This window comes from Trichechus manatus, unplaced genomic scaffold (assembly GCF_000243295.1).
Source record: "Trichechus manatus latirostris isolate Lorelei unplaced genomic scaffold, TriManLat1.0 scaffold00333, whole genome shotgun sequence".
In the NCBI taxonomy this organism is placed as follows: Eukaryota; Metazoa; Chordata; class Mammalia; order Sirenia; family Trichechidae; genus Trichechus; species Trichechus manatus.
In genome coordinates this window covers 331369-352156 of record NW_004444269.1, presented here as the reverse complement: position 1 = coordinate 352156, position 20788 = coordinate 331369, and the positions used below count along the sequence as shown (strand labels likewise).

General features: G+C 41.3%; 1 protein-coding gene across 4 annotated transcripts; it reads right to left on the bottom strand.

The window, feature by feature from the left end:
- Positions 1–1291: 1291 nt before the first annotated feature.
- On the bottom strand, positions 1292–18837 carry FCRL1 (Fc receptor like 1). Of its 4 annotated transcripts, XM_023725612.1 has the most exons (12): positions 18673–18837; positions 14755–14775; positions 12743–13012; positions 9919–10206; positions 9481–9753; positions 9040–9156; positions 8099–8212; positions 7560–7587; positions 5949–6031; positions 5656–5727; positions 5032–5060; positions 1292–3505 (listed from the first exon to the last, which is right to left on the bottom strand). In XM_023725612.1, the coding sequence occupies exons 1-12, from the start codon at positions 18701–18703 to the stop codon at positions 3434–3436; spliced, it is 1398 nt and encodes a 465-aa protein (XP_023581380.1). In that variant the 5' UTR covers positions 18704–18837; the 3' UTR covers positions 1292–3433. The 4 variants fall into 4 exon arrangements, 3 of the variants coding, with proteins under 3 accessions (XP_023581380.1, XP_023581381.1, XP_023581382.1); XM_023725613.1 differs by lacking the exon at positions 8099–8212; XM_023725614.1 differs by lacking the exons at positions 8099–8212; positions 9040–9156.
- Positions 18838–20788: the final 1951 nt, after the last annotated feature.

Here is a 20788-nt window from a genome sequence, read left to right as displayed (position 1 = left end):
TTGGAAAAAGGAGATTAGGAAATTACCCAGAATATAACAAGGGTGATGAACAAATGAAAAATTTGAAAACATATTTAAGAATAGAATGAAAAAGACCATAAATTTATAATATGAATTTCTGAAGGAGAGACTTAAAATAATGATGAGATAGCATAATAAAGAAAGAAGTAATAACCAAGTATTTTCCAAACTTGAAGAAACACATGAATTCTCAGTTTTAAAAAGTATTAGTCTCTAGCAAAATAAATAAATTTTAGATACACTACAATGAAAATGCTTAATACCCAAAACTAGAGAATCTTAAAAGCAACCAGAGGGAAAAGGCAGATTAACTACAAAACTACAACAATTAAACTGAAAGAAGCCTTCTCAAAGGCAAAAATAGAAGCAAAAAGATCATGGAATAAAATATTAACACTGTTGAAAATATAACAGAACTATCAATCTTAAATTCTACTTTTGCACTTTTTGGACAATTTAATACAGACTCCAGCAAGAAGAACTAGAAAATTGTAGTTCATGAAGAAACAAACTGATCGAGAAGTAAGCAGCGAGATGTAAGAAGCCACAGAGGGGTTTAATGCAAGTGTTAAGGTAAAGTTTCCTAACACAGAAGAGAAATGATCATACAAAGAAATTCAAATTTCTGTATAACATGGTGCTCCAATTTCATCCTTTGAAGCCCTCCCTGAGTTCCAAATATAGCAATGGCAGATGAAATATAAAAAGTAGTGTTTGTCTTCAAAAAAAAAAAAGAAAGAAAAATTTTCCGTGGGCTAGCAACAGAAACTCAATTTGAAACATTTAAATTGAAAATGTGGCTGAAGGAAATAAAACAACAAGGAAATCAGGAAGCAGAACATTCAAGGTATAGGAAATAGCAAGTACAGATGCCCTGAAACAGTACTGTATTTGACATATCTGAGGAACACCGAAGCTAGTGAAGTTGAAATGGACTATACAAGGGGAAGAGTGGTAGGAAAATCTGCAGTATTAAACAGAGAGTTCAAAAACAGATTTATGTTTAATCTGAATGAGATACAAGTAGCATTGAAATAAAACGGGAAAGAATAGACTCTAATAAATTTTGTTGTTGTTGTTAGGGGCCATCAAGTCAATTTCAACTTATAGTGAACAAATGTGACAGAGTAGAACATCCCCATAGGGTTTTCTTGGCTGCAATCTTTATGGAAGCAGATTGCCAGATCTTTTTTCTGTGGAGCCCCTGGGTGGGTTCAAACAGTCAGCCTTTTAGTTAACAGCTGAGGGATTAACCGTACGAACCACCAGGGCTTCTGTATTTAATAAATAACAGTGGACAGTTTATGTCTGTTTTTAAAAATAAATTTACATCCCTACCTCAAGTAACTAAAAAATTACAAAAAATAAAGACATAAATATAGAAATCAGTAAAAGTTAGATTACTACCTCTCACCAAAAATATATATCTAATACACTGAGTGAATATTTAAAAAAAAGAAAAAAAAACTAGGAAAGCATTATCAGAAAACATAAGATATTTTTATAACATGGTCTGATAGAAGATGACAGAAAGACAAGAAACTCAGAAGCCGAGAAGAAAAACTTGGAGAGATTTAGACGCACAGAAACTAACCTTCCATATTTTAAGATTCACGGTAAACAAAAATTGAAGTGAAAGATTAGACAAAAACATTTGTATCACATACAATGGAAAAATGGTTAAAATATGTAAGATCTCAAACTAATTTTAATACCATGGTTAAAATACATAATTGTTTCTAGAAGGTGCAGAAATTGACTGAAAGAGGGTATGAGGGAACTTTCTGGGGAGATAGGACCATTGTATATCATGACAGACATTTGGATTACTCAGAGGCATGCATTTGTCAAATGAATGGAACTGTGCACACAAAATCTGTGCTTTCAACTGTGTGTAAATTACACCTCAATAAATAGTTCATATAAAAGCATAAGAAAAGGAAATGAACACAAAGAAAAATGGACAAAAGAAAAACACAGGAAACTTTTAGAAGAATTACAAATTAGCAGTCAATTTATGGAAAGATGCTCAACTGCCTTAGGAATTTAAAACACTTAAATGGAAATAACAGTGATACTTTTCCCCACACGTTCGTTCTCTTCTATACTGTTGGTGGATGTGTTAATTGATACCATTTACTGGAGGACAACTTAAGAGTATTTAACAAAAACATCTAATGTATATAACCTAAGATGTAGTAATCCCAGATATACGAACTTATCCTTCAGGTAAACTAACAAGAATGCTTAAAGATCTTTTTTACAGAATGTTTACTTTAGCAACATTTTTATAATATGAAAACTTTGGAAGCCACCTTAATAGCCATCAGTGCTGGAAAGGATTAAAATCCATTATGATTTTTCTATACAACAGAATACTATGAAACCTTTTAATATAGTACAATAGATCTATACAGAGATGAAAGTATTTCATGATATTTTGTTAAACAGGCACAGTTTTAAATAACTATATATTTACATATATGTATATGTGTTTGTACAAAAATATCTGGAGAGCCATATGCTAAATTCTTAACAGTGGCTACCCTTTGTGGTGTTAGATTGCAGCGATAACTTTAACTTTTTACTTTATATACTCTTAAATTGTTTTCATTTGTGAGATTGAGTGTGTGATTGTTTTAAAATTGAAACAGACTCCAAACCATATTGCACACGTTTTCAAGAAGCTTATGAATGAAAGAAGAAAAAATATATTCACAAACCTTCTACAGGTTGCAACAGACAGAGAATTTTGGATATGGTAGAACGTATGAGATTATTTCTCATAAATACTGGGGCATTTAGATCAGCCTAGAAAATATATCATTAAAATTGAGTGTAACCACAATAACTCTTTATGTAACTTTGTTTTGGTTCTAATCTGGTAACATGACCCGACATGCACTTAAGAGTGTATTTTAGGCGGAAACAAGATGGTTAACCTAAGTGGCAGGGCTGGGGTTCTGTACTGTCTGTGCTGAGAAAGTGCTTGGACAAAACCATGGACAAAGCTGTCTCGTTGGAGCAGTTCTACAAAACCACTGTCCCTGGGTCTGTGCACTCTAAGTTTCACCGTTTCTCCACCGGGAGAGCTCAAGCCCTTTTGTCCCACCATTTCCTCTCGTGAGAAGAATTAAGAGTGCATTTTGACCCGTCCCAGAGGATCCAGTAGGAAACAGGCTCTCATGTAACATAGTCCTTCCCACGCCTGTGTCCATGTTGGTTATCCTGGATGGTCTCTTCAAGGCTTGTTCTGACTTCACTTCATGGTAGATGAAGTAATAGGCTCATGGAGCAAAGCATCTAGGTGAAGTGCACCAGAAAGTTGGCTCTCCTAGGATCTCTGAAGAACCTGTTGGATCTGAGGCTTGGAGTCATGGATGGTTTTCAAAGAGAAAAATATTCCACAGCTTTACATTGCGTCTTCATAGTCCCCATCTGAATCGCTTGCCTGCTTCAGCTTAGAATAGATGTCTAAGGAGACCTGGAAGCAGAGGCTCATAGATAGAACTAAAGCAGAGAAGGCAGCAGAACACACCTCCCACCAGCCCTCTTCCCCAGTAGCCTAGATGCATCCTACCATAGCACACCACACAGCATGTAAATTAGAACCTCTTTGAAGACTGGGGTCCAAGAGCAGCATTTTCAAAGGGTCTGCATCCCACTGGTGGGCCACAGAGGTGCTCCTGATGAGCTGCAAACTGACCCAAACATGCAAGGCCTTCCCTCATTCTTATGGGTCATTATATATAAGGCAGTTCCATGGGCTGTCATTTATTAAGAGATGTCAGAATTTTGTATTTGTAAACTAAATTTAGTGTGTCACTGGAGTTCACCAAGAACTTGAATTCTGTCTTGTTATGGATTGAATCGTGTCCCACCAAAAATATGTATTGGAGTCCTAATCCTTATAGCAGTGGATGTAATCCTATTTGGAGATATGGTTTAATTCGTTATGTTAAAGAGGCCATATCAGTGTAGGGTATGTCATAAACCTAATCACTTCTGAGTTATAAAAAGAGCAGATTAGGGACAGGTAAAATAAATGTCATGTAAAGATCATCAAGGAAGTGAGGAATATTGGGACTACAGAAGCTGAAACAAGGATCTTCCTCCAGAGCCGACAGAGAGACTTCCCCTATAGCTGGTGCCCTGAATTCAGAGTTCTAGCCTTCCAAACTAGAATTTCTGTTCTTTAAAGCCATTCACTTGTGGTATTTCCTTTACAGCAACACTGGGAAACTAAGTCATGTCCTGAGATATCTGGTTGCCCACACTACACTAGACAAAATTATAAGGCATTTATTGCCTTTGCACACATGAGCAGAGTTGGAACTCTGCAGTTTTCAGAAATTATTTTTGTAAAGTTGGTGATGTCTTGAGTTGTTCAAGGTTCACAAATCATTGATTTTTAGTGACACAAATCTCCATTAGTATAGCTTTGTTTAATAATAATTTAGTTTGCTGTGGATTGTTTGGCTAACCTGACATCACAGTGTTATGTATGTATGTATAGTTCAACAGTACATCAGGATACAGACTTTCAAGTAAATAGGCTTTTTAGACTAGGTATGTACTATGGTTCAGCTGCAGATCATTCATATGCCTATTGCTAAATGTCTGTTTAAAACCAAAACCAAACCCCTTGCCATCAAGTCGATTCTGACTCATAGTGAGCCTATAGGACAGAGTAGAACTACCCCATAGTGTTTCCAAGGAATAGCTGGGTGGACTTGAACTGCCAACCTTTTGGTTAGCAGCCAAGCTCTTAACCACTATGTTACTAGGGCTCCACATGTCTGCTGAGGCCTCCAAAATGTTCCTTATACAGCGACATTTTGCTGTTATAACTAATTTTTTATTCCCAGTATGTGTGGAGATAGAGGAGGGGGTAGATCGTGAAATCTTTCGCTTTTCCTAAGTGGTCATAATTTTAAAAGTTTGACAACCAGTGCCCAGAGGACAGACAGGAAGGGCATGGAGGAAAGGACAACAAGGACTTTAACTCACCTCATCCTCAGTAGGTGTCCTTGGGCGTTCTAAAGTGGAGAAAATGGTAAATGCAGTAAGTCTCTACTTATATTTAAAGTACTTGACTGAACTGGCATTAATATAGGCTTCTTCCTCTCCCATTTGTTTCCCAAGAATTGATTTCCATTAATGTTTTCACTCTTGCTTTCCTGCCTATTACAAACATGATTTTCTTACTATACAGAGGAATACTGGCAGCCTTTGTGGGGATTAAATATGCACTTCCTGACACAGAAGGGGTCTTTATACCATTCAGATTTACTGAGCCCATCATATATGGGATGGACAGCAGCAAAATAACTAGGCAGCTGTGATGGGCTGCTCTGAGAGGGCATGGGGCTACTCAGAGAGGCAGGCAGAAACCATCACCTCTGATGCTGCTATAACATTGGGGAGTGAGACGTTAGACAGGCCAAGTTCACATCAGCACTGGGATCTACTAGAGGCAGCTTACAGACCAAAGACCAGTTTTCAGTAGGGACAGTAATCTTTATAGTCAGCTCCAAGAGCAGAAGCAGCAGCTCTGCTATGTGCAGCTGTCAATTCTCCTCTTGGTTCCACGAAAGACAGAAGTCAGACACAAATTCAGTCCTTGTGTCTCACCTGCTGCTGCTTTCCATTCCTGCTGGCTACAGTACACCAATGAATAAATATCATCCCCACTTACAAGATTCACTGAAAGAGAGAAAGGAAGCATCAGGACACAGTCCCTTCTTCTTGCCGTTCAACTTACTCCATACCTATCCACCCATCACAGCCATGAAGACAGATGAGTCATCTATTTGCAGAGGTGGCTGGGGCACAGCACAGTCAGGTTATGCCAGCAGATGTCACTCCATGACCCTTTCCCCAGCTCTCTCTACACATTCTGTCACAGGTCATTTGGAACACCTCACCATTTTCATACACAGGCTGTAGTGGCACTGGGGTGGGTGAGTTGAGATAGGTAATCTCTTGGGGTACAGGGCTTGGAGGGCTCCTGCAAACACAGAAACACATGCTTTTATTTGGGATAATGAGTAAGACATTGAAGGAGAGAAATCTGTTAGAAAGTGTCTTGAGTGGAACACTAATTCATGGGCAAATCCACATCTGGATGGCACGGCTGTATGGGACAAGCCACCGTCCTATACAAGGGCTGACTGCGGCATTGCAGAGTATGCTTGTTGTTCTTAGTTGCCGTAGAGTTCAGCTCTGACTCATGGTAACCTTATGAATCACAGAATGAATCCTCACCAGGTCCTGTCATCTTTATAATCTTTGACACATTTGAGCCCATTGTTATGGCTATTGTCAATCCATCTCATTGAGGGTTTCCCTCCTTTTCACTGACCATCTGCTTTACTAAACATGATGTCCTTTTCTAGAGATTGGTCTTTCCTGATGATGTGTTCAGAGTAAGCTAGCCAAGGTTTCACTATCCTCGATTCTAAGGGACATTCTTATTGCAGAACATGAACTAGGGTGTATATTCCATGAGTGTAAGATCCTTAGCTGACTGTCTCCCTGTGGTATCACCCACACATAATATGTATTCAGTAAATATTGAATGAAGAATATACATTCACCCTCAATGGAAAACAGCTGGCTGGGTAGATCAAACAGCTTAAGAATGGGCCAGACGAAAGTGGTCACACATATACATGCACCACTGAAAGAGTGCTACTTTCATGTGGGAAAAAAATCTGTTTATTGTTGGCATAAATAATACACTATAAAAATAGATCAAATAAATATTGATATCCCCAGATGGAAGTATTTTAAAAATCTTTTCCTCCTCTAAACTCCCAAAGAACTTCAACAACTTTTGCTGTACGTTTATTACTCTCCGTCTTTCATTACAGAAATGTGTCTATACCTTGTTGTTATTGTTTTTGTTGTTGTTGTTAGGTGCCATCAAGTGGGTTCCAACTCACAGCGGCCCTATGTACAACAGAATGAAATGCTGCCCAGTCCTGTGCTGTCCTCACAATTGTTGCTAAGTTTGAGACCATTGTTACAGCCTCTGTGTCAATCCATCTCATTGAAGGTCTTTTTTCCACTGGACCTCTACTTTACCAAGCATGAGGTCCTTCTCCAGGGACTATTCTAGCCCCCTGGTATATATCTTACCTACCCTAAAATACTTTAAGACTCTCAAGATCTTTTCATATTTTCTTGCCCCTCAGCACTTAACAGAATGATTTACAGACCTTCAGATACTGGTTGACTAGTTGAATGAATACATAATTTTAGTCAAAGCCATATAACTTTCTTATTTTTATAGACGTAGTAAAAGAGATAAATTAGGAAGAATGATGAAAGGATTTAAATAAATTAGTTAATATATGAAATCTAATAGAAGAGGAATAGAAATTGAAGGTTCAAAGTTATCGGTGGGAGAAATCTAGAGTGACAGTGCTGGATATAATAAGATATAAGAAGATGCTCATGAGAGAGGACAATTTAAACTTTTAAAAATTGTTTTTCTGCATTATCAGCACACACAGAGAAAGCAGAGGCCTCACCTGAGTGGATCACTGGCTGACTGTTTTCCTGTAAGTCAAACAAAGAAGTACACAAGTGAATGGAGGGAATGCTCTCTCTCTCAGTGTTTCATACAGCCCCTGTGTGGCAACCGTGCCTCGTTCCAGACACCCATCAGCAGCTAGATCCCAGGGTGAGCTCAGGGGACAGCCTAGCAATTGTTAGGCAGAGATTTCATCTCACAAATGAAGAGACTTGGGTCCAAAATAGTTGAATAAGCCCGAAGCCACAAAGCTCACTTGTACCAGAGCTAGAATTTGAACCTAAGCCTCTAAACCATCAAGTCTATTGTAATTTTTCTTTCTTTTTTGCAACCAGACCGTCCAATCTTATCATGACAAAAGTACTTGGAGGTAGGTGTTGCCACAGCCCTATCATAGATGGAGTGAGGTGACCAAATATGCCGGAAAAGCTTGAAATTTAAATACGAATCTCACGTTGTCCTCTCTTGCCCAGTTTCCAACTTGCTCAATGGAGAACAGGAGAACAAGGTTAAACATGCAAATAAATATGTGATTACCAGCTGTGATGGAGCATGAAGCTAAAAACTTGGTACGTTGGTGAAGAATAATAAAAGAGAACAATCGTAGGCTCGGTGGCCAAGTGAAGTCTCTTTGAGGAAAGGGCATGTAAGCTGAAAAGGGAGAAAGATCCAGCAATGAGTAGAATGTGTGGATGTGCAGAAGAGCATGTCAGGGAGAAGGAAAAGGTGAGTAAGAATTAATGCATTGACTAGAACTAGGAGATGGCCAGTGTAACTGGAGCTCTTAATCATACTTCTCTTCTGTTGTTGTTGTTGTTAGTTGCTGTTGAGTCGATTCCAACTCACGGCGACCCCACGTGTGCTGAGTAGAACTGTACTCCATAGGGTTTTCAATGGCTGTGATCTTTCAAGAGCAGATCGCCTGGCCTGTCTTCTGAGGCACCTCTGGGTGGGTTTGAACTGCCAACCTTTCAGTTAGTAGTCCAGAACTTAAACAATTTGCCCCACCCAGGGAACCTACTTCTCTTCTGCTGTTATTGTTGTTATGTGCTATCGAGTCGGTTCTGACTCATAGTGACCCCAAGTACAACAAATAAATCACTGCCTGGTCCTGCACCATCCTGGTTGCTATGTTTGAGCACATGGTTGCAGACACTGTCAATCCATCTCATTGACACTTCTCTTCTAGTGACTAATTATTTTTGAGTTAATTTCTATTAAAAAAAAATTAAATCACAGAAGCAAAAGTTATCAGTTGAAACTTAACTGATAACATATGAAAGATAGAGAACTATCTGAAAACTTTACATCACTTTAATAGGCGCCAGTCCTACACATTGGGTGGTTGTAAGCAGACCCATAGGCAGGGTGGTTAGTGGGATATATTCATCTTTTACAATATACACATCATGGACCCAGTCTACTTCAATGAAAACAAATGTCGCAGTAACAGATTCCCAATCTCTGTAAATACTAACCTATTTTTCTCTTGAGCCAGTAGCAGAATAGTAGAACTATAGTGAAGGGACCAAGGGCACCAAGAAGCCCCTCAATGACTCCTGTAGTAATAAATTCCCTTCTGTTCTTGGTAGGCACTGAGAAAAGAGACCTGTGCATGAGCTTGGGGTATGGAGAACAGAGATCTTGGGTGTGGGTTGCAGCCAAGGTCTGCTCTCCCAGGAGGCGTTCACATATTTACCTAGGGACTGGCAGCATATCATGTTGATGAAAGGAGAAGAGAAGCACCCAGCATTTTGGCCCTCCACACCCCCTAGACTCATCGCTTAGAACAGCACCACCCGCAGAAGCCCCATCTTTGGTAGCACCCCACCAGCAGCACTGTGGCAGCATCAGCAAAACTTTCTCAGGAAGCTGGGAAAGAGATATGGACCAAGATAGTTCTGTAACCTGAGTTATACCTGTGATGTTGAGTGGCACAGCCTCACTGTGCTGGGTCCCCAGGCCATTGTCGGCCTCACAGGAGTAGTTCCCAGAATGCTCTGCAGTCAGGTTGAAGGAAGCTCCTCCACTGGAGGGGGCTGAGCTGTTCCCCAGAATGATATCCTCATGATAGAACCGGTACAGGATCGGAGGAGAGCCTCTTTGGACCTCACAGTGAAGCTCTACCGTATCCCCCGCCACAGCCTGGGCCCCAGTAGCCCTGATGGTGAGGACTGGGTGAGACACTGGAACTGATAGAGATAGTCAGCTGTCAGAGGGATCTCTGATGATGAGACAGACTCATAATCCCTGCCCACAGAAGGCTCAGCCCCGTTTGAACTTCTTCTGGGTGCCCCTGGGGAACATGGAGCCCAGCTTGAGATATTCTGGTTGCGATGAAGAGTAGTGGAACTTACTTCTGACAGTGATGCTCACCAGCTCACTGAGACTGGGGCCATAGCCATTGTCAGCTGCACAGTAATATTGCTCAGCATCACTCTCCCTCGCCGTAAGGATCTCAAACTCTGCAGTTAAGGAACTCTGGGTTTTTGTGCCCAGTTTTAAACCCATGGCCCCTTTGTACCAGAAGAAGGTGATATTTCCTGTGCCCTCAGTGACCGAGCAGACAAGGACCAGCATCTTTCCTTCTGTCACCTGTCCCCCTGGTGGCCGTGCCTCCAAGTTCACATCAGAGACGGGGACTCCTGTGTGAACAGAAGATAGTATAGGAGAAGTCTGAGTGGGGAGGATTTCAGAGACAGTGTGTGACCACACTGAAAGCAAAGGCCTCAGGTGAAGTCAGTAATTTATATACTTTAAAGGAAAAAAGGGGGAGGGTGTCTCTGCTAATTTGGAATTGAGTATGGTAGTGTAAGAAAGCAAAGAAATTTGAATATACTGTGGATATACCATGGCCTGCCAGAAGAATGAACAAACCTGTCTAGGAAGAAGTACAGCCAGAAGACGTCTCATGTATTTTAGACATGTTATCAGCAGGGACCAATCCCTGGAGAAGGGCAGCATGCTTGGTCAAGTAGACGGTCATTGAAAAAGAGGAAGACCCTCAATGATATGGATTGACACAGTGGCTGTAACAATGGGCTCAAGCATGACAACAATCATGAGGATGGCGCAGGACCAGGCAGCATTTGGTTCTGTTGTCCACAGGGTCGCTGAGTCAGAACTGACTCGACTGCACTTAACTAAGTATAAGAAGGACACTATAATATTACCGTGGAGGATGTATCATCACTGCCTCCCTCCCTAGGTCAATGTGACTCCCAGATAAAGGGAGAGGTTCAGGTACATCTCTAGACCTGCTCCTGTTCCTGTGGGAGAAGAATACAGCCGACAAGGAAGACCAGCTCAGGGAGGACCATCCCTGAGTTTCCAAACCCTCAATTTTCAAGGTACAGTAGTATGGTGGTTACAAGTGCAGGTTGCAAATCAAACTGCTTGTATTTGAATGCTGGTTCCAACTCTTACTTGCTGTGTGTCCTTGATCAAATTACTTAACTTCGCTAAGACTCAGTTTCTTATCTGCAAAATGGAGATGATAATGATAGTTATCTCCTACAGTTGTGAGGATTCGATTCAACAATGTATATGCAGCATTAGGACAGGTTCTGCTGCACAGTAACTGTGCGTGAGATAGCTATGATTTTTTGGTTCTGGTCTAGTGTCATGGATTTAATTGTGTTCCCCAAAAATATACGTCAACTTGGTTAGGCCATGATTTCCAGTATTGTGTGGTTGTCCTCCATTTTGTGATTGATGTGACTTTCCTATGTGTTGTAAATCCTACCCCTATGATGTTAATGAGGTGGGATAGGTGGCAGTTATGTTAATGAAGCAGGACTCAATCTACAAGATTGGATTGTGTCTTGAGCCAATGTCTTTTTGAGATATAAAAGAGAGAAGTGAGTAGAAAGGGGGACCTCATACCACCAAGAAAGAAGCACTGGGAGCATAGGACTTCCTTTGGACGTGGGGCCCCTGGGCTGAGAAGTTCCTCGACAGGGGAAAATTCATGACAGGAACCTTCCTACAGAGCGGACAGAGAAGAGAGGGTTTTCCCCTGGAGCTGATGCCCTGAATTTGGACTTGTACCCTACTAGACGGTAAGAGACTAAATTTCTCTTTGTTAAAGCCATCCACTTGTGATATTTCTGTTACAGCAGCACTAGATGACTAAGAAATTCAGGAACACCAGCACTGAGTTTTAAGTAAGCTTAGGAAAGCCCAGCCTTTTGGAATTAGTAGACATTTGCTTTATGGCACAGTGGAAACGCCTTCGTCTGAGAATGCGAGAGGATGTTGGAAGTGTCCACCCTGGAATGAAATAACATGGCTCAAAATCATAAACACTGTCTTTTCTATTTATCTTTCAAAATCAGACCCCAACCTCTCTTCCATAAGCCCTTTTCCAATAGCCTATCCATAAACTTCTATAAAATCTCTTATCACCTCAGTCAGATTTCTCCTTCTCTGTAGCCTCTACTAATAGTCAACCCTATACAATATATCACCACACAGTTTATCCTAGGTATTCAGGGTGCTGGTTGAACAAAAATTTCTTGTAGTCAGGGATCATGTATTATGCAACAATAATTTTCCCCCACTCCTTCCAGCACAGTGAAGACATACAGTAAGTGTTTCCAAAATACTCTGCTGTTTGCCTGAATGGAAACAGCAAGGATAAAGGAATATCTCTTAAGGATTCTGTTATGGATTAAATTGTATCCTCTAAAAACCATGTGTTGGAGTCCTGACCCCTATACCTGGGGATGAAATCCCTTTTGGGAATAGGGTTCTTCATTATGATAATGAGACCATGTCAGTGTAGGATGTGTCCTAAACCTAATCATTTCTGAGTGATATAAGGAACAGCCTAGACACAGAGACAAGCAAGCACAAAGTGGGGGAAGACAGATGGCACATGTAAATCGCTAAGGGACTGAGGAATCTGGAAGAGACAAGGATCTCCACCCAAGAGCCATACCCCGAGTTTGGACTTCCTGAATTGTGAGAAAAAAAATTTCTGTTTTCTAAAGCCATCCACTTATGGTGTTTGTGTTATAGCTGCACTAGGAAACTAAGACAGATCTGATAGAAAGTTCAGGTTCATCTCTAGACTAGCTCTTAATCCCAAGGGAGGAAAATACAACAGACAGGGAGGACCAGCCTCATGTCACTGCCCCTCTTGGCTCACCCTGGCAGACTTTCCCCACTGGCACTCACTCTGCACGTTTATCTGCAACATCTTGCTCTTTATAACTCCGGCTTTCACTGGTTTTGCCTCACACCAGTAAAGCCCTGAATTTCCACGCCACATGGAAGGAATCTGGAGCTTTGGGGAGCTGCTCCAGGCCAGTCTCAGGGGCCATCCATTTCTGACGAAGCGGTACTGAAGCTGGGAGTCTGTCGTCTGTAGAGGGAGCTGGATTGCACAGGTCAGAGTCACTGAGCTCCCCTCTATAGGGTGGGCGGGACTGGCTGTCAGAAACAGCTCTAGAGAGAAAAATGAAACACATATTCCAGGGCAATAGGGTTCAGATTTCCAGGTGAGAGGCACTTTGTGTTCTCAGCACTTGCAAACAGGACTCAAAGAACCACCCAGTTGGAGACGCAGTCTATCCCTCATATGACCCTGCCACAGTGGCCCCTGGAGTTTCCTTAGCCATGAGTCCACTGTGCTCACGCCCCCACCTCCCCAACACACACACACACACATCCTGCCCCTGTGAAGCAGCATATCCTTCCAGAAGTCATCCTTTACCTTTGACTTGATCTTTTCTCTTTGTGGAGTTTATGTCACTGGGTGGAACAAATGGTTAAGTGCTCGCCTACTAACTGAAAGATTAGCGCTTCAAATCCACCCAGAGGCATCTCAGAAGAAAGGCCTGGCAATCTACTTCCTAAAGATCACAGCCTTAAAAACTCTATGGAGCAGTTCTGCTCTGACACATAGAGGGCTGTCATGAGTTGGAGTCAGCTCCACAACATTTTTGTTTTGTATTTTTTTCTTTTTTAACTTCCTATTCTGAATGGGGTTTGGCTGCTAACCAAAAGGCTGGCAGTTCAAATCCACCAGCCACTCCTTGGAAACCCTATGCAGCAGTTCTACCCTGTGCTATAGGGTTGCTATGAGTTGGAATTGACTCAACGGCAACGGGTTTGTTTCTTGATTCTGAATGGAGCTTAGATGAGAGGGAGATAAGAAATGGGACAGGACTGGCTGCAAGGATCTGGAGCTCAGCCTTGCAACTCAGAGCTTGTTTCAGATCATTCCCAAGCTGCAGAGACTACCTGGCAAATACCTGATGACAGAAACTTTGTTTCCTCATCCTCATCCTTGGTGCAGCTTAGGCTTGTGGTGTTATGGGTAACAGCAGGGCCAGAAAAACACACAAGGCATGAGTTAGACTTGGACAAACATCACATGAGGAACTCAGAAGACTGGGTTGGTTCTGAAACTCTCTTTTGTCAGGAATTCCAAATCATGAGAGCCTACGGCCTGGGTTCCCTAGTTCTTGAGATTGCAGGACAATCTCTTTTAACACTGTGGTATTTTATGCACAAGAGAGCAATTCTCACATTCATAGGACGTAAACATGCCTTAGTGAAAGATTCCCTGTGGGGGGAACAATTCCCCCTCGTCTCATCTGTGTAAGGTAGGACTTTGAATCAGGATCAGAGCTAAATTAGTCTGTGAGGAAAAACTTGGTGTAGCCATCGGCGCTGCAGGGCAGGGCTAGAGATGAAGGAGGTAGCGCTGCTACTGCATTTATTGTGTGGACCAAGGATTGACTGTAAGGTGGTTCTCCATGGGTGTCCAGCATTTCCTCCATCACCTCTGGTACAGTACCCAGCTGGGGAGTACACAGGGGCCTTAGCGCCCCTGAGGCTGGAGGACAGAGATTCTCTAGCATCAGTCTTCGGCACCCTCTGCCCTCCTTGTGAAAACACTATCTTCCTCCCCACACTAGGCTTCCCAGAAATAAGAACATGTTCTTGAGGTCAGAGTAAGACCTGTGCACCCACTGAGCAGGCAGGCATCAGGTGCAGAGACTGGTGTAAACAGAGCAGCCCAGGCCCAAGGGAGCCACTGACATTTGTACACCTCAGCAGTGTCACCAGGGTGTGTCTTGGACGAGCAGGGACAGCTTGGCCATCCATCCACAGGCCTCTTGTGCTGACTCAAGTGATAAGGCACCCGCAGACCGCGAAGAAGAAAGAGAAGTGCAACTCACCGGTTGGTTCACAGAGTGGAGCTGGGAGAGAATGAAGCAGAGATCAGTAGACAGCAGCAAATCCCAAACATATGCAAAGTTTAACCCAACAATCTACCCTCCTTCCCTCCTGTCCTCCCCTGTCTCTGCCTTCCTTCCTCCTTAACACTCTCCTCCCTCCTTCTCTTCTTCCCTCTCTCCTTTCGTATTCTCCTTCCCCTTCCTTCCTCCCTTTCTTTTCTCTTTCCCTCTTTTCCTTTCCCCACATTCTACATCACCCACAAAACATCTCCCCACAAAACAACACTTGATTTTTTTTATATGATCATAAAGTAATTTATGATCACTTTTCTCAACTGTAATTAGGAAATGGTGCCTTTGCTTTTAGCTACAGAACGGCTCCCTTCTTCAAGCTCCTCACTTCCAGCCCTTCAGCTCAGAAGTCTTCCTGATCCAGCTCAAGACTCACTGCTCATGGTAACAACAGAGTCAGACAAGAGAGCGAAGGGGATCAACCTCAAGGTAATGGTACCCCTTTATTTACCAAGTTCAGATCAGAGTAAGCTTAGAGACAAGAGAAGGAATTTAGATTTCTCCAAAGATGCTCTCAACGATTGGACTGAGATATTTTGGCATAATGGTCAAGAAAAGAAAATTCTGGGAAAAATGTAGGCTCTGTAGCCAGATGGGATAGACTTAAATGCTGGCTCTTTGTCTTACAAGCTGTGTGACCCTGGAAAAAATGCTTTAGCTCTCTGTGCTTTAGTTTCTTTCTCTGTGAAATGAAGATAACAATAGTACCCACCCTATAGAGTTTTTATAAAGATTAAATAAGTTAGTACTTATAAAATGCTTGGAAGAGTGCCTGAAATTTAGTTGGCACTCAATTAATATTGTCTACTATTATTATTATCTTTTTTAGTTCATGTTTAATTAGAGATGCTTAATGTTTTAAATATTTATGTGAATAATTAGTTCCTTGGGTGACAAGGAGGGGACAATGATAGCTAACATTAAAATCACATTTTGCTTATTCATGCATTCAACAAATATTTTCGAGTGCTTACTATATGCTAGGCATTGTACACGGTACTGGGGTGAATGTGAATGACAGGCTGCAATCAAGGGATTTACATTATAGTGGGGAGAGAGCCAATCAACAGATAAATATATAATATGATTTCAGAGAGTGGCCAGTGCTACAAGAAAACTAAAACAGAGAAATAAGTTCCAGAGTATCTGAGGACAGTCATAGCTATTTAGATAGATGTCAGTTGAGTAGACACCTGAATGAAACCAGGGAGTGAGTCTTCTGAATGTTCAAGAAAAAGTATCTCTGACAGAGGTAACAGCAAATGCAAAGGCCTTGAGAAGGGAATGAGCTTGTTCAAGGAGGAATGAGAAGAAGGAATTGTCCCTGGGACTGACTGGGAGAGGGGACAGTGGTAGATACTGGTGTATGAGAAGTAGACTGGGGCCAGTCATGGGGGGCTTTGTGGACTTGGTAACAATTGGATTTCATTCTAGATGTGATGGGGAGCCAGGGACAGTTCTGAATTAACTTAAATTTGTGTAAATCATTCTTATCCTGTGAGAAGAACAGACTATAGAAGTGCAAGAGAAGCAGGGGAACATTAGTGGGGGAGTTTAGTCTAGAAAAGAGAGAAGGATGGCTCACATTAGGCAGCACTGATGCTGTTCAATGGTCAGATTCAGTATAAATTTGGAAGGTAAAATCAATAGGGATTACATACGGGTCAGATGTAAAGTGTAAAAGAAAGAGAAGAGTTACTTATGACTCCAAACTTTTTGGCCATAGCAACTGAATAATACTGGTAACATTTACTGAAATGGAGAAATCATGGGGAGAAATACTTTAAGTTTTGGGGTGGTGGTGATGCAAGTGTAGGGTCAAGAGATCTGTTTGGATATGTTGAGTTTAAGATACGTCTTAGACACATAAATGACAGTGGAATATATGAGAGGTGTTCAAAGGAGAGGTCAAACCTGGAGAAATAAATGTAAGTTTAAGCTTAACATGGCATGTAAAGTGACCAGATGATGATATTACTTGGGGAAATGTGTATGGATAGAGAAGTCTAGGTACCAGTCTTGGAGACGTCCAAGATTTCGAGGTCGGTAAAAGGAGGAGAATTCAGCAAAAAATAACTGAGAACCAACAAATATTGAGTTAAAAAGAAAAGCAGCAGAGTATGGTGTTCCGGAAGCCAAATGAAAAAGTGTTTCAAGACAAGGGAGTGCTCAACTATGTCAAATGCCCTGAGAGGCTTAGTAAAACGAGAAATGAAAATTGATCGCTGGACGGGACAACATAAAAGTGGTTGATAATATCAACAAAAGTAGTTTCAATGGTGTGGTGCGGATGTAATATTGATGGGATGGGTTCAAAAAAGGATGAGGAAAAAAAAAAAACTATAGGGACCTAAAACAGTTCAAAAGTTGCCAGGGGTTAGTGATGCAGAAAAATTTAAATGAGGGCATGAGGGGATTTTTTGAAGTGATGAAAATGTTCTGTATTTTGATTATCATGGTGGTTATACGTCTCTAAACATTTGTCAAAATTCATAGGAGATAGATCAAAAAAGAGAATTTTCTGGTAATGTAAAATTAAAATGAATTTTAGAAAGAAAGGATGAGAGGAGATGAGGTAAAGCCAACAACTCACTGAAAGCTGTAAAGGGAGACTGAGAAATGATGCAGCAGATGGAGGAGACCATTAGGTCATATTTCTTTTTTTTTTTTTTTTCAGATAAAAGATATTGTGACATGTTTGTATATTTCCAAGAATAATCTAGAATGGAGAAACATTTTGATGATGGAGCAAAGTTTTTAAGAAATCAAGAGAACCTGGGACTCAGTGCACAGTGTGGAGAATCCTATCTTCAATAGGAGGAGGGATGATATATTCATGGTAGAAGGAGGGTAAGCAGGGTATGAATACAGATGTGGCTTGGTTGGTAGATACGGCAGTAGAAAGATGAGGAAAATTTCTTCTGATTGCTTCTATTTTACCAGTGACATATGAAGCAAAGTCACAAATTGAGTAAGAGGGAGAGTTCGAGGAGGAAGAAGGCGGCATGGAAAAGTGGTCATCAAAAGTGGGAGAGCATGGGCTATGGAAATATAGCAGGCTTGCCTAGCACTGATGATGTCCCACTTGAAATTTAGGGTCCTACATTAAAAGTGAGATAAGCCATAAAGGATTATGCCTTTTGTCTAAAGTCACATTTGGCTGCTGAGGCACAAGTGTGAAGCATGCAGAAAAGTGTGTTAATTGGGCAAGTGCTATGGAGGAAGAGAGATTAGGGTGTATCCAAAGGAGTGTTGTGGTGATGGATGACAGAATCTAAGCCAAGTACTGGAGAAGTGAGGACATGGAGGGGAGGAATTGACAATGAAAGAGTGACCCTGGGGAGTTGAAGACGTGGTAAATATGGAGTGCTAGTGAGCATGAGAAGGTGGGCAAGGGGGGGGTGCTGAAAACCAATGTTTTGGAAGTGAGGCAGTTGTTGGTGATGCTGAGTTTTAGAGTTTGACAATAGGGATGTGGTGCAAGGAGGAGTAAAGGGAAATAATGTTGATAGGACGAAGGGCAAGGAACTGAGAGGCCAGTTTTTTGCATGAATTATATTTATGGCTGTTGAAACAAGCACAGGGACAGAATTAGCAGTGGAAAGGAAGACAGAGACAGTGAACACTTCTTAGGTGATAAAAACTGAAATGATAGTTTTCTTCAAAAATATGGCTTTCCAGTATCTTCCTGCCTGACTTTGAGCCCTTAGTTGGAAGTGGAGCCCTGAGCATCCCTGAGCATCCCCAAGCAGAAGCTTAGCCCTGAGAAGTCCCCACAGCTCTTCGAAGGAAATGGGACCCCAATTTGATGGGACCTCATATTCTACTTCTCATTATCCTACTCACCACAGATCAACAGCAGGAGCCTCAGGAGCATGAGGACCAGGTCAGGAACTGTAATCGGAGATGTCCCTTCATCAAAAAGAATTCACCTCAGAGTCAAGAGGCAGCAATTTGTCAGAGGTTTGAGGAAGTCAGGATCGGAAGTTACTCTTCAGCACGTTTACAAAAATAGAAGAAGGAAGAAGAGAGGTGTGGAACAGCATGGTGTATGCAAAGGTATAGTCTTGCACCCAAGGTTTAGAAGACTCTGCGTTTCTCATTGGTAAATGGAGAAATGGCTACTGAACAATCTCCTACTTTTCTCCTGTGGAGGCTGAGAAAATTAAAAATACTCCTTTGTGTAGTTTGGTTGAATTTCCACAAATTGGAGGTTGTTAAGTTGTTGTTAGGTGCCGTCCAGTCAGTTCCTACTCATAGCTGCCCTACGTACAACAGAAGGAAGCACTACGTGGTCCTTTGCCATTCTCACAATCATTGTTATGTTTGAGCCCGTTGTTGCAGCCAGTGTGTCAATCCACTTCTTTCAGGGTCTTCTTTTTTGCTGACCCTCTACTTTACCAAGCATGATATCCTTCTCCAAGGAATGGTCCCTCCTGATAACTGGTCCAATCTACGCGAGGCAAATTCTCGCTATCCTCCCTTCTAAGGAGCATTCTGGCTGTACTTCTTCCAAGGCAGATTTGTTCATTTTTCTGGCAGTTTATGCTATATGCAATATTCTTCACCAACACTATAATTCAAAGGCATCAATTCTTCAATCTTCCTTATTCATTGTCCAGCTTTCACGTGCGTATGAAGTGGTTGAAAATACCATGGCTTGGGTCAGGCACACCTTAGTCCTCAAAGTGACATCTCTTCTTTTGAACACCTTAAAGAAGTCTTTTGTAGATTTCCCCAACACAATACGTCCTTTGATTTCTTGACTGCTGCTTCCATGAGCGTTGATTGTGGATCCAAGTAAAATGAAATCCTTGACAACTTCAATCTTTTCTCCATTTATCATGATGTTACTTATTGGTTCCATTGCAAGGATTTTTATTTTCTTTATGTTGAGGTGTAATCCATACTGAAGGCTATAGTCTTTGATCTTCAATAAGTGCTTCAAGTCCTCTTCACTTTCAGTAGCAAGGATGTTTCATCGGCATATTACATGTTGTTAATATTTCTTCCTCCAATCTTGATGCTTCCTTCTTCTTCATATAGTCCAGTTTCTCTGATTATTTGCTCATCATACAGATTGAATAAGTATGGTGAAAGGATACAACCTTGACATTCACCTTTCCTGATTGTATCCCCTTGTTCTGATTGAATGACTGCTTCTTGGTCCATGTACAGGTTCCTCATGAGCACAACTAATTGTTCTGGAATTCCCATTCTTCACAATGTTATCCATAATTTGTTATAATCCACACAATCAAATGCCTTTGCGTAGACAATAAAACACAGGTAAACATCGTTCTGATATTCTCTGCTTTCAACCAAGATCCATCTGACATTAGCAATGATATCCCTCATTCCTTGTCCTCTTCTGAATCTGGCTGGAATTTCTGGAAGTTCCCTGTCGATATGCAGCTGCAACCTTTTTTGATTATCTTCAGCATAATTTTACTTGTGTGTGGTATTAATGATATTGTTCAATAATTTCTACATTCCATTGGATCACTTTTCTTTGAAATGGGCACGTATATGTATCTCTTCCAGTGGGTTGTCCAGGTAGCTATCTTCCAAATTTCTTGGCATAGGTGAGTGAGCGTTTCCAGCATTGCAGCCATTTGTTGAAACATCTCCATTGGTTTCCATCAATTCCTGGAGCCTTGTTTTTCTCCAATGCCTTCAGTGCAGTTTGGACTTCTTACTTCAGTATCATTGGTTCTTGATCACATGCTACCTCCTGAAATGGCTGAACATCAACACATTCTTTTTGGTACAGTGACTCTGTGTATTCCTTTCATCTTCTTTTGATGCTTCCTCTATTGTTCAATATTTTTGCCCATAAAATCTTTCAGTATTGCAGCTCAAGGCTTGAATTTTTTTCTTCAGTTCTTTCAGCTTGATAAATGCTGAGTGTTCTAACCTTTTGGTTTTATATCTCCAGGTCTTTGCACATTTCCTTATAATA

Excerpts from the sequence above, each read along its gene's own strand:
- FCRL1 (XM_023725612.1), bottom strand. The coding sequence starts at position 18,703 with ATGCTCCTGAGGCTCCTGCTGTTGATCTGTG. Across the intron at positions 9,754-9,918 it reads GGTGAGCATCACTGTCAGAA|TTCCAGTGTCTCACCCAGTC; the intron begins GTAAGTTCCACT and ends TATCTCTATCAG. Across the intron at positions 9,157-9,480 it reads TGTGCCACTCAACATCACAG|TGCCTACCAAGAACAGAAGG; the intron begins GTATAACTCAGG and ends CTCTTTTCTCAG.